Source organism: Eucyclogobius newberryi, unplaced genomic scaffold (assembly GCF_026437365.1).
Source record: "Eucyclogobius newberryi isolate DKJ021-1_F unplaced genomic scaffold, fEucNew1.0.hap1 SCAF_42, whole genome shotgun sequence".
Classification (NCBI taxonomy): Eukaryota; Metazoa; Chordata; class Actinopteri; order Gobiiformes; family Gobiidae; genus Eucyclogobius; species Eucyclogobius newberryi.
The window spans coordinates 194,093-206,523 of NW_027316079.1; the positions used below are offsets into that span (position 1 = coordinate 194,093).

Consider the following 12,431-nt stretch of genomic DNA (forward strand, 5'->3'; position numbering starts at 1 on the left):
CTGGACCTCAGAGCTGGACCTCAGAGCTGGACCTCAGGGCTGGACCTCAGAGCTGGACCTCAGAGCTGGACCTCAGGGCTGGACCTCAGAGCTGGACCTCAGAGCTGGACCTCAGGGCTGGACCTCAGAGCTGGTCACGCAGGATCAGTGGTGTTTTACATTGAAAGGGTTGGGCGGAAGTGTGCGTCAGCTGTTGCTGTGTTGACGCCGATTTGCGCGAGTCCAGACTAAATCCAGGACAACGGCAGGGCCAGACCCGGACCAGACCCGGGCCAGACCCGGACCAGACCCGGACTAGAGCCGGACCAGACCCGGACCAGACCCGGACTAGAGCCGGACCAGACCCGGACTAGAGCCGGACCAGACCCGGACTAGAGCCGGACCAGAGCCGGGACAGAGCCGGGACAGGCGCTCCGAGGCCCGGCCACAGCATCATGGACTCAGCCCCGAAGCTGCACCGACACAGCCCCGGAGAGTGACCGAGCACAGCGCGCTGAGCCCGGGCAGAGCTGCAGACCCAAGCCGCTCTCAGGTGCAGGTCCCCCGGGCTCTCGCACCGGGACACACCGGGACACACCGGGACACACCGCACACATGTCCTCAGACGGGACCATCCGCAGCCGGATCCGGAGCCTGCTCAGGTCCAACTCCATCAAACTGAAGCGACGCAGCGCGAGGCTCCCGGAGCAGCTCGGAACCAAGGTACGGGTTATTTACGGTTTATGCACGCGCCCGGTGCACGGACCCGCTGTGGTCAGTGGCCTGGAGACCGAGACCCGGGACTGGATCAGGCTCCCGGTCCAGACCCGGTTCTGTCTCAGAATTTGACATAAAATTGTGACAAACTCAGGATTCATTATGAAAAGACTGAAACGGTTGAATATTTGAATCAATAAAAGTCCAAACATGTCAGACATCACAGTCCCTGGCCCCAGGTCCGGCCCCAGGTCCGGCCCCTGGTCTGGCCCCCCTGGCCCCTGATCCTGGTCCAGCTCAGGGCCCCCGGGCCCCTGGCCCCTGGTGTAGAGCGTACGTGGCTCTGTGTTGGTGTTTGTTTTGGAGCGTCCTGAAGTTTGCACTGATGATAAACTAAACCAGTCGAACGGCTCCGGGACACGAGTCTGTTTAGAGTCTGTTTAGAGTCTGTTTAGAGTCTTTTTAGAGTCTGTTTAGAGTCTGTTTAGAGTCTGTTTAGAGTCTGTTTAGAGTCTTTTTAGAGTCTGTTTAGAGTCTTTTTAGAGTCTTTTTAGAGTCTTTTTAGAGTCTTTTTAGAGTCTGTTTAGAGTCTGTTTAGAGTCTTTTTAGAGTCTTTTTAGAGTCTGTTTAGAGTCTGTTTAGAGTCTTTTTAGAGTCTGTTTAGAGTCTGTTTAGAGTCTGTTTAGAGTCTTTTTAGAGTCTTTTAGAGTCTTTTTAGAGTCTGTTTAGAGTCTGTTTAGAGTCTGTTTAGAGTCTGTTTAGAGTCTTTTTAGAGTCTGTTTAGAGTCTGTTTAGAGTCTGTTTAGAGTCTGTTTAGAGTCTTTTTAGAGTCTGTTTAGAGTCTGTTTAGAGTCTTTTTAGAGTCTGTTTAGAGTCTGTTTAGAGTCTGTTTAGAGTCTGTTTAGAGTCTTTTTAGAGTCTGTTTAGAGTCTGTTTAGAGTCTGTTTAGAGTCTTTTTAGAGTCTGTTTAGAGTCTGTTTAGAGTCTTTTTAGAGTCTGTTTAGAGTCTGTTTAGAGTCTGTTTAGAGTCTTTTTAGAGTCTGTTTAGAGTCTGTTTAGAGTCTTTTTAGAGTCTGTTTAGAGTCTGTTTAGAGTCTTTTTAGAGTCTGTTTAGAGTTTGTTTAGAGTCTTTTTAGAGTCTTTTAGAGTCTGTTTAGTCTTTTTAGAGTCTGTTTAGAGTCTGTTTAGAGTCTGTTTAGAGTCTTTTTAGAGTCTTTTTAGAGTCTGTTTAGAGTCTGTTTAGAGTCTGTTTAGAGTCTTTTTAGAGTCTTTTTAGAGTCTTTTTAGAGTCTGTTTAGAGTCTGTTTAGAGTCTGTTTAGAGTCTTTTTAGAGTCTGTTTAGAGTCTGTTTAGAGTCTGTTTAGAGTCTTTTTAGAGTCTTTTTAGAGTCTGTTTAGAGTCTGTTTAGAGTCTGTTTAGTCTTTTTAGAGTCTGTTTAGAGTCTTTTTAGAGTCTGTTTAGAGTCTGTTTAGAGTCTTTTTAGAGTCTTTTTAGAGTCTGTTTAGAGTCTGTTTAGAGTCTTTTTAGAGTCTGTTTAGAGTCTGTTTAGAGTCTTTTTAGAGTCTGTTTAGAGTCTTTTTAGAGTCTGTTTAGAGTCTGTTTAGAGTCTGTTTAGAGTCTTTTTAGAGTCTGTTTAGAGTCTTTTTAGAGTCTGTTTAGAGTCTGTTTAGAGTCTTTTTAGAGTCTGTTTAGAGTCTTTTTAGAGTCTGTTTAGAGTCTGTTTAGAGTCTGTTTAGAGTCTGTTTAGAGTCTTTTTAGAGTCTGTTTAGAGTCTGTTTAGAGTCTGTTTAGAGTCTGTTTAGAGTCTGTTTAGAGTCTTTTTAGAGTCTGTTTAGAGTCTTTTTAGAGTCTTTTTAGAGTCTTTTTAGAGTCTTTTTAGAGTCTGTTTAGAGTCTGTTTAGAGTCTTTTTAGAGTCTTTTTAGAGTCTGTTTAGAGTCTGTTTAGAGTCTTTTTAGAGTCTGTTTAGAGTCTGTTTAGAGTCTGTTTAGAGTCTTTTTAGAGTCTTTTAGAGTCTTTTTAGAGTCTGTTTAGAGTCTGTTTAGACGAGAGAGACGAGACGAGAAAGTAAATCGATATTGAACCAATTTTTTTTTTAAATTATTAATTTAATTTATAATTCTCAATATTTAGAATGATTCAATAAATAGAAATATTAAAGTTAACAGGCAATAAAGGTCACTCCTGTGGTCAGAGGTCACTGCTGGGGTCAGAGGTCACTGCTGGGGTCAGAGGTCACTGCTGTGGTCAGAGGTCACTGCTGGGGTCAGAGGTCGCTCCTCGGGTCAGAGGTCACTCCTGTGGTCAGAGGTCGCTCCTGGGGTCAGAGGTCGCTCCTGGGGTCAGAGGTCGCTCCTGTGGTCAGAGGTCGCTCCTGTGGTCAGAGGTCGCTCCTGGGGTCAGAGGTCGCTCCTGTGGTCAGAGGTCGCTCCTGTGGTCAGAGGTCGCTCCTGTGGTCAGAGGTCACTCCTGTGGTCAGAGGTCACTGCTGCGGTCAGAGGTCACTGCTGCGGTCAGAGGTCACTGCTGTGGTCAGAGGTCGCTCCTGTGGTCAGAGGTCATTGCTGCGGTCAGAGGTCGCTCCTGTGGTCAGAGGTCACTCCTGGGGTCAGAGGTCACTGCTGCGGTCAGAGGTCACTGCTGCGGTCAGAGGTCACTGCTGTGGTCAGAGGTCGCTCCTGCGGTCAGAGGTCACTGCTGTGGTCAGAGGTCACTGCTGCGGTCAGAGGTCACTGCTGTGGTCAGAGGTCGCTCCTGTGGTCAGAGGTCACTGCTGTGGTCAGAGGTCGCTCCTGTGGTCAGAGGTCACTGCTGTGGTCAGAGGTCACTGCTGTGGTCAGAGGTCGCTCCTGTGGTCAGAGGTCGCTCCTGTGGTCAGAGGTCACTGCTGCGGTCAGAGGTCGCTCCTGTGGTCAGAGGTCACTCCTGGGGTCAGAGGTCACTCCTGTGGTCAGAGGTCACTGCTGCGGTCAGAGGTCACTGCTGTGGTCAGAGGTCGCTCCTGTGGTCAGAGGTCACTGCTGTGGTCAGAGGTCACTGCTGCGGTCAGAGGTCACTGCTGCGGTCAGAGGTCGCTCCTGTGGTCAGAGGTCATTGCTGCGGTCAGAGGTCGCTCCTGTGGTCAGAGGTCACTCCTGTGGTCAGAGGTCACTGCTGTGGTCAGAGGTCACTGCTGCGGTCAGAGGTCACTGCTGTGGTCAGAGGTCGCTCCTGTGGTCAGAGGTCACTGCTGTGGTCAGAGGTCACTGCTGGGGTCAGAGGTCGCTCCTGTGGTCAGAGGTCACTGCTGTGGTCAGAGGTCACTGCTGTGGTCAGAGGTCACTGCTGGGGTCAGAGGTCACTGCTGGGGTCAGAGGTCACTGCTGTATGTTTGTGTTTTCCAGGTGACTCTGGAGAAGGTTCTGGGCATCACAGCAGCAGGAAACAGAGCTCTGTCATGTGACCCGAGGACCGGACTGCTCGCTTATCCAGCAGGGTCAGTCGCACAAGGACACTCACACGCACAAGGACACTCACACGCACAAGGACACTCACATGCACAAGGACACTGACACGCACAAGGACACTCACACGCACAAGGACACTCACACGCACAAGGACACTCACATGCACAAGGACACTCACATGCACAAGGACACTCACATGCACAAGGACACTCACATGCACAAGGACACTGACACGCACAAGGACACTCACACGCACAAGGACACTCACATGCACAAGGACACTGACACGCACAAGGACACTCACACGCACAAGGACACTCACACGCACAAGGACACTCACATGCACAAGGACACTCACATGCACAAGGACACTCACATGCACAAGGACACTCACATGCACAAGGACACTGACACGCACAAGGACACTCACACGCACAAGGACACTCACATGCACAAGGACACTCACATGCACATGGACACTCACACTCACATGCACAAGGACACTCACACGCACAAGGACACTCACATGCACAAGGACACTCACATGCACATGCACAAGGACACTCACATGCACAAGGACACTCACATGCACAAGGACACTCACATGCACAAGGACACTGACACGCACAAGGACACTCACATGCACAAGGACACTCACATGCACAAGGACACTCACATGCACAAGGACACTGACATGCAAAAGGACACTCACACGCACAAGGACACTCACATGCACAAGGACACTCACACGCACAAGGACACTCACATGCACAAGGACACTCACATGCACAAGGACACTCACACGCACAAGGACACTCACATGCACAAGGACACTCACATGCACATGCACAAGGACACTCACATGCACAAGGACACTCACATGCACAAGGACACTCACATGCACATGCACAAGGACACTCACATGCACAAGGACACTCACATGCACAAGGACACTCACATGCACAAGGACACTCACATGCACAAGGACACTCACATGCACAAGGACACTGACACGCACAAGGACACTCACACTCTCATGCACAAGGACACTCACATGCACATGCACAAGGACACTCACATGCACAAGGACACTCACATGCACAAGGACACTCACATGCACAAGGACACTCACATGCACAAGGACACTGACACGCACAAGGACACTCACATGCACAAGGACACTCACATGCACAAGGACACTCACATGCACAAGGACACTCACATGCACAAGGACACTCACATGCACAAGGACACTGACACGCACAAGGACACTCACACTCTCATGCACAAGGACACGACAGCCACTGTTTCTACAACAGTTTCATTTCCCTGTGAAGAATGAGACCTTTGACCTTTGACCTGGCGTTGTGAAGAAACATGACACACTTTAGCTCCTCCTCTGGGATGGTCACATGTTCCCACTCTTCATCTGTCACAACATGAACTTCTCTTTCACTTTCATATATTTAGTATTTGTCCAGATTAGAAATGACAAGATAAAATTTAGATATTATTCCTCTTGAAAATTCTGCTTCATAAGCCTCGATAAGGGTCATAAAGGTCATAAAAGTCATGACCTTGATAAACATGTCAGTCAGAGGTCATAAAGGTCATGACCTTGATAAACATGTCAGTCAGAGGTCAAAAAGGTCATGACCTTGATAAACATCTCAGTCAGAGGTCATAAAGGTCATGACTGACAAACATTTCAGTCAAAGGTCATGACCTTGATAAACATGTCAGTCAGAGGTCATAAAGGTCATGACCTTGATAAACATGTCAGTCAGAGATCATAAAGGTCATGACCTTGATAAACATGTCAGTCAGAGGTCATAAAGGTCATGACCTTGATAAACATCTCAGAGGTTATAAAGGTCATGACCTTGATAAACATGTCAGTCAGAGGTCATAAAGGTCATGACCTTGATAAGCATCTCAGTCAGAGGTCATAAAGGTCATGACCTTGATAAACATGTCAGTCAGAGGTCATAAAGGTCATGACCTTGATAAACATGTCAGTCAGAGGTAATAAAGGTCATGACCTTGATAAACATGTCAGTCAGAGGTAATAAAGGTCATGACCTTGATAAACATCTCAGAGGTTATAAAGGTCATGACCTTGATAAACATGTCAGTCAGAGGTCATAAAGGTCATGACCTTGAGTCATGTCTTGGTTATAATAACTCTTTATGTGTAAAAACTATAAAAGTCTGTTTCTCTTTCCACATCTCAAATCTTTTCATGTGATTCTCTTTTACATCTGGTGAAAAACCTTTGACCTTTTGTCCTCCAGACCTTGAGTCTCAGCTCAGTTCTATTTGTACAAAACCTTTGGTCATAAAGTTTTACCAGTTTAAGTTTGTAACATCTGTGTTTAGTTTGTTCTGATCAGCTCCTTCCATGTCGTAAGAACAGATTTGACCCAGGGATTCTTCACTTCCTCCTCATGACTCAAGCGTCTGTCATCTGCAGTAAGAACTGTACAGGAACCGCAGGCACCACATGACTCTCAGTATAAGACCTGTACAGGAACCTCAGGCACCACATGACTCTCAGTATAAGACCTGTACAGGAACCCCCGGCACCACATGACTCTCAGTATAACACCTGTACAGGAACCTCAGGCACCACATGACTCTCAGTATAAGACCTGTACAGGAACCTCAGGCACCACATGACTCTAAGTATAAGACCTGTACAGGAACCTCAGGCACCACATGACTCTCAGTATAACACCTGTACAGGAACCTCAGGCACCACATGACTCTCAGTATAAGACCTGTACAGGAACCCCCGGCACCACATGACTCTCATTATAAGACCTGTACAGGAACCTCCGGCACCACATGACTCTCAGTATAAGACCTGTACAGGAACTACAGGCACCACATTACTCTCAGTATAAGACCTGTACAGGAACCTCCGGCACCACATGACTCTCATTATAAGACCTGTACAGGAACCCCGGCACCACATGACTCTCAGTATAAGACCTGTACAGGAACCCCCGGCACCACATGACTCTCATTATAAGACCTGTACAGGAACCTCAGGCACCACATGACTCTAAGTATAAGACCTGTACAGGAACCTCAGGCACCACATGACTCTCAGTATAAGACCTGTACAGGAACCCCCGGCACCACATGACTCTCATTATAAGACCTGTACAGGAACCTCAGGCACCACATGACTCTCAGTATAAGACCTGTACAGGAACCTCCGGCACCACATGACTCTCATTATAAGACCTGTACAGGAACCTCAGGCACCACATGACTCTCAGTATAAGACCTGTACAGGAACCCCCGGCACCACATGACTCTCATTATAAGACCTGTACAGGAACCTCCGGCACCACATGACTCTCAGTATAAGACCTGTACAGGAACCTCCGGCACCACATGACTCTCATTATAAGACCTGTACAGGAACCTCCGGCACCACATGACTCTCAGTATAAGACCTGTACAGGAACCTCAGGCACCACATGACTCTCAGTATAAGACCGTTGAGCACCACACTCTGGATCACACCAGCAATGCTCTCAAATATTTGTTCCGTTCTTTTGAACATAATTGAGGTGAATAAACGATAGTCACATTCAGAATAGAAATAGAGCTTTATACCACTCTGAGGTGTGTCTTTAGAGCTTTATACACTCTGAGGTGTGTCTTTAGAGCTTTATACACTCTGAGGTGCGTCTTTAGAGCTTTATACACTCTGAGGTGTGTCTTTAGAGCTTTATATCACTCTGAGGTGTGTCTTTAGAGCTTTATACACTCTGAGGTGTGTCTTTAGAGCTTTATAACACTCTGAGGTGTGTCTTTAGAGCTTTATACACTCTGAGGTGTGTCTTTAGAGCTTTATACACTCTGAGGTGTGTCTTTAGAGCTTTATATCACTCTGAGGTGTGTCTTTAGAGCTTTATACCACTCTGAGGTGTGTCTTTAGAGCTTTATACACTCTGAGGTGTGTCTTTAGAGCTTTATACACTCTGAGGTGTGTCTTTAGAGCTTTATACACTCTGAGGTGTGTCTTTAGAGCTTTATAATACTCTGAGGTGTGTCTTTAGAGCTTTATACACTCTGAGGTGTGTCTTTAGAGCTTTATACACTCTGAGGTTTGTCTTTAGAGCTTTATACACTCTGAGGTGTGTCTTTAGAGCTTTATACACTCTGAGGTGTGTCTTTAGAGCTTTATACACTCTGAGGTGTGTCTTTAGAGCTTTATACACTCTGAGGTGTGTCTTTAGAGCTTTATACCGTGTGTCCTCTTTATCTCATGAGGCTTAAAGGACACTTTTTGTTTTTTTAAAGAATCAAATTATTCATATTGTCATGTTTCATATTTTAAAATTGCTCTCATTGTTTTCAAAGTTTTCAAGAGAATAATTTTGAATATTTTGGGTCCTACAGTAGGGTTAGCATTAGCATTAGCATTAGCAAAAGCTGTTGTTGCTGATGGTATTATTGGATCAGAGAAGATTAGAAGCATCATGTGTCACAGCAACGCCTCAAATACTGTTCACATGGGACTAAAGAGTCCTGCTTTAGTCCTGCTTTAGTCCTGCTTTAGTCCTGGTTTAGTCCTGCTTTAGTCCTGGTTTAGACCTGGTTTAGTCCTGCTTTAGTCCTGCTTTAGTCCTGCTTTAGTCCTGGTTTAGACCTGGTTTAGTCCTGGTTTAGACCTGGTTTAGTCCTGCTTTAGTCCTGGTTTAGACCTGGTTTAGTCCTGGTTTAGTCCTGCTTTAGTCCTGGTTTAGACCTGGTTTAGTCCTGGTTTAGTCTCAGGACATTACGTGGCTGTTTGGAGGAGGAGCCATGATGACAAACACTTTAACCTTAAACTTATAAAAGTTATGACCCTTGAACTTTCAGAGTTAAATCATTGTAAAATGACTGATTATTTATTTATTTTGTTTTCCATAAAAGAGAATAATGGATGAGTTTATTCCTGGGCTGTGATTGGTGCGTTTGAACGAGTTCAGTCGAGCGAAGCGGGTCAGTGGGTCGATCTGAGCGCGTGCAGAAGAATCTCAGATATGCAGCGTGGGAAATGGAATGTATAATTTAAAACAGAACACAGTCATTTTTAGACCTGGTTTAGTCCTGGTTTAGTCCTGGTTTAGACCTGCTTTAGACCTTCTTTAGACCTGCTTTAGTCCTGGTTTAGACCTGGTTTTAAACCTGGTTTGGACCTGCTTTAGACCTGCTTTAGTCCTGGTTTAGTCCTGGTTTAGTCCTGGTTTAGACCTGGTTTAGACCTGCTTTAGTCCTGGTTTAGTCCTGGTTTAGTCCTGGTTTAGTCCTGGTTTAGTCCTGGTTTAGACCTGGTTTAGACCTGGTTTAGACCTGGTTTAGTCCTGGTTTAGACCTGGTTTAGTCCTGGTTTAGTCCTGGTTTAGACCTGGTTTAGACCTGCTTTAGTCCTGCTTTAGTCCTGGTTTAGTCCTGGTTTAGTCCTGGTTTAGTCCTGGTTTAGACCTGGTTTAGACCTGGTTTTAAACCTGGTTTAGACCTGGTTTAGTCCTGGTTTAGACCTGGTTTAGACCTGGTTTAGACCTGGTTTTAAACCTGGTTTAGACCTGGTTTAGTCCTGGTTTAGACCTGGTTTTAAACCTGGTTTAGACCTGGTTTAGACCTGGTTTAGACCTGGTTTAGTCCTGGTTTAGACCTGGTTTAGACCTGGTTTAGACCTGGTTTAGTCCTGGTTTAGTCCTGGTTTAGTCCTGGTTTAGTCCTGGTTTAGTCATGGTTTAGACCTGGTTTAGACCTGCTTTAGTCCTGGTTTAGTCCTGGTTTAGTCCTGGTTTAGTCCTGGTTTAGTCCTGGTTTAGACCTGGTTTAGACCTGGTTTAGACCTGGTTTAGTCCTGGTTTAGTCCTGGTTTAGTCCTGGTTTAGTCCTGGTTTAGTCAACATAATAACAGAAGTAAACTTTTGTGTTCATCACGTTTACATCATGTCTTTAATCTAAAGAGGAAAAGTAAAGGTCCCAGGTCACTGCCCTGTGGGACTCCAATATGACACAGTAAACATGTGATAATAAAGCATCAAAACTCCTGAGTTTGGACTGAAAATCCACATCAATCTTGGAATTCATATTTAGTATTTTAGAGTTGATCTAAATTATTATCATTATTAGGCCCGAGCGCCACAAGCTGGCGAGAGGCCTATTAGTCTCGTAAGGCCGTGCGAAGCTGCGAAAGTGTGCACGTGTAGGGTCTCAAACTACATGTATTCAGTTTATGATTAAGGGAGATTTCTTAGCAGAAACGAGACAAGACGGGGCACCAGGGTTAAACCCAAAGAGCTAAGATACGGTCCTTAATCGCGCTCGTTAAAAAGGTCTGAAGGGTGTTTCACGATTCAGGGACTTACACATAGTCTATTCAAACAAACAAATGGGAGGTTTTGTCTATAGGAGTTTTTGTTTATAAGAGTTCTTCTATTGAGAGTGTTTTTTAAACTTCCTATATTCTGTGATCTGTCCTTTTCCTCTGGATCTACTGCGTTGTATCAATGAAATTTCCCCATGTGTGGACAATAAAGGATTATCTTATCTTATCTTAATAGTCAATAACTCTTTTGTGTAGTTTATTTATCAAAAGGGTAATCAAAACACCGGAGCAGAAATGCGCACAGGTAAATCACAGGTGACGTTATATCAGATTTAACAGCAGATTTCATGCAGATGATGTTAAACCAGGGTTTTGCCTTTGATAACCAAACGTGTCTATGCTAATCTATATCAAAAAGAGGAAAAGTGAGAAGCTAAAGGAGGAGGAACCGCTGAGCTCTACCCAAACCACGCCACAAAAGAACTGCACTCTGAACTCGGCTTACGGTTCTGTAGAGACTCGGTCCGACTGGTCCTTGTCTGCGGACGAGGTCCGTGACGAGGCGTCGCGTGGAGCGGTGTGGCGGCGAAGGTTCGGGGGCGTGCTGCGAGGTCCTTGAAGCGGGCGGCGGTCAGGGAGCGAGGCGTCGCGTGGAGCGGTGTGCTGCGACGTGCTGTGAGGTCCTTGGCGCCGGTGGCAACGGAGGCGATGTCCGGGAGTTCCTTAGCGGTAGAACGCTTTAGCGGCGTGTTAGCTCCTCACGCGGCCTTTACTCAGATGAGGACGTAGCGCTGATCCACGTAAACGGCGTAGATTACTTCAAAAAGAAAAGAAACGAAGTAGCAAAGAAAGTCTCTGTCCGGTTTAGCGCTTAAGCTTAGTTCCAGGTAGTTCCAGGTAGTTCCAGGTGGTTTCAGGTGGTTTCAGAGTCCAGGGCTGGCATGGCCTTGTCGACCACGTGACGGACGGATTTTGTTGAGACAAAGGAAAAGTGAAAGGCTCGTCCGTGGAGACAGCTTCCAAGAGAGAAGAGAAGAGAAGAGGAAGAGAAGAGAGCGTTCCTAGCTTGGAGCGTCCTTTTGATACCTGCCCGCAGGGCATGCTGGGAGCGAAAGGGGCAGGCGCTACAGCGAAAACTTCCTGGCCGAGAAAAACTCGAGTAACGTAAATAATAATGGCAAAAACATTGAACCCTGTTTTAACATTTACACGTTAAACACTTTTGGGCAGTTTGTGCACATTATTTCTTGAGGTAGATACATTTTACATCTTCTTTCACCTGTGATGGGCGCTCCAGTTAAAGCATTGGGAATATAAAACCTTAACAGTGGAAAAATACGTAACACAAGGTGAAACATGCGGTGTATGGAGTTGATTCGGACAAACATTCATGGCATAATCACATAAAACATAGTTTTCATCGGGGCGTCCTCCTGTAAGACTGTGGGGAGAAGATCTGTTATCACACACAAGTCACAGTGGCTCCTGCGGTGAGGGAGAACGAAAAAACCCCAATGTTCAAAGAGAGATTTTCTGTTATCTGGCCGTGGAATGTCCATCTCCATTCCCCTACACACGTAGTGCGCACGAAATCGAGCTAACGCACTCCTCCACTCATGCACGCCCCGTGCATATTAATTAGTAGTAGGAAAATGGAACATTACCGTTGTAAACGGGCGAAGCCCGTGCAAAAGTTCGCACTAAACGAGCACTTTACATTGGGATGACGTCATCCCCATATAAAGCACTCGTTTGCTCTAAGTGTCTCACGAACACGTTCCATCTCTTGCATGTTCCGTTCATATAAACATGTGATGCAAAAATTGAACATTATTACTGTTTAGAGGGCCAAAAACACAAAGTGGGCGGAGCCCACTCAAAATTAAGGAAAGTACCCGTCAGTGACCAGGGACCCACACCATGAGGTAGAAAATGTATAGTTTAGTTC

The 12,431-nt window shown here is 46.1% G+C and overlaps 1 protein-coding gene across 1 annotated transcript in view; it reads left to right on the forward strand.

The window, feature by feature from the left end:
• Positions 1 to 380: 380 nt before the first annotated feature.
• Positions 381 to 12,431, forward strand: part of mapkbp1 (mitogen-activated protein kinase binding protein 1) — a 79,550-nt gene continuing 67,499 nt past the window's right edge. The window contains exons 1-2 of the mRNA XM_072464247.1: positions 381 to 702; positions 4,078 to 4,169. Of these exons, the coding sequence (XP_072320348.1) occupies positions 595 to 702; positions 4,078 to 4,169 (200 nt within the window). The 5' untranslated portion in view covers positions 381 to 594. The remainder of the gene's footprint in view (positions 703 to 4,077; positions 4,170 to 12,431) is intronic.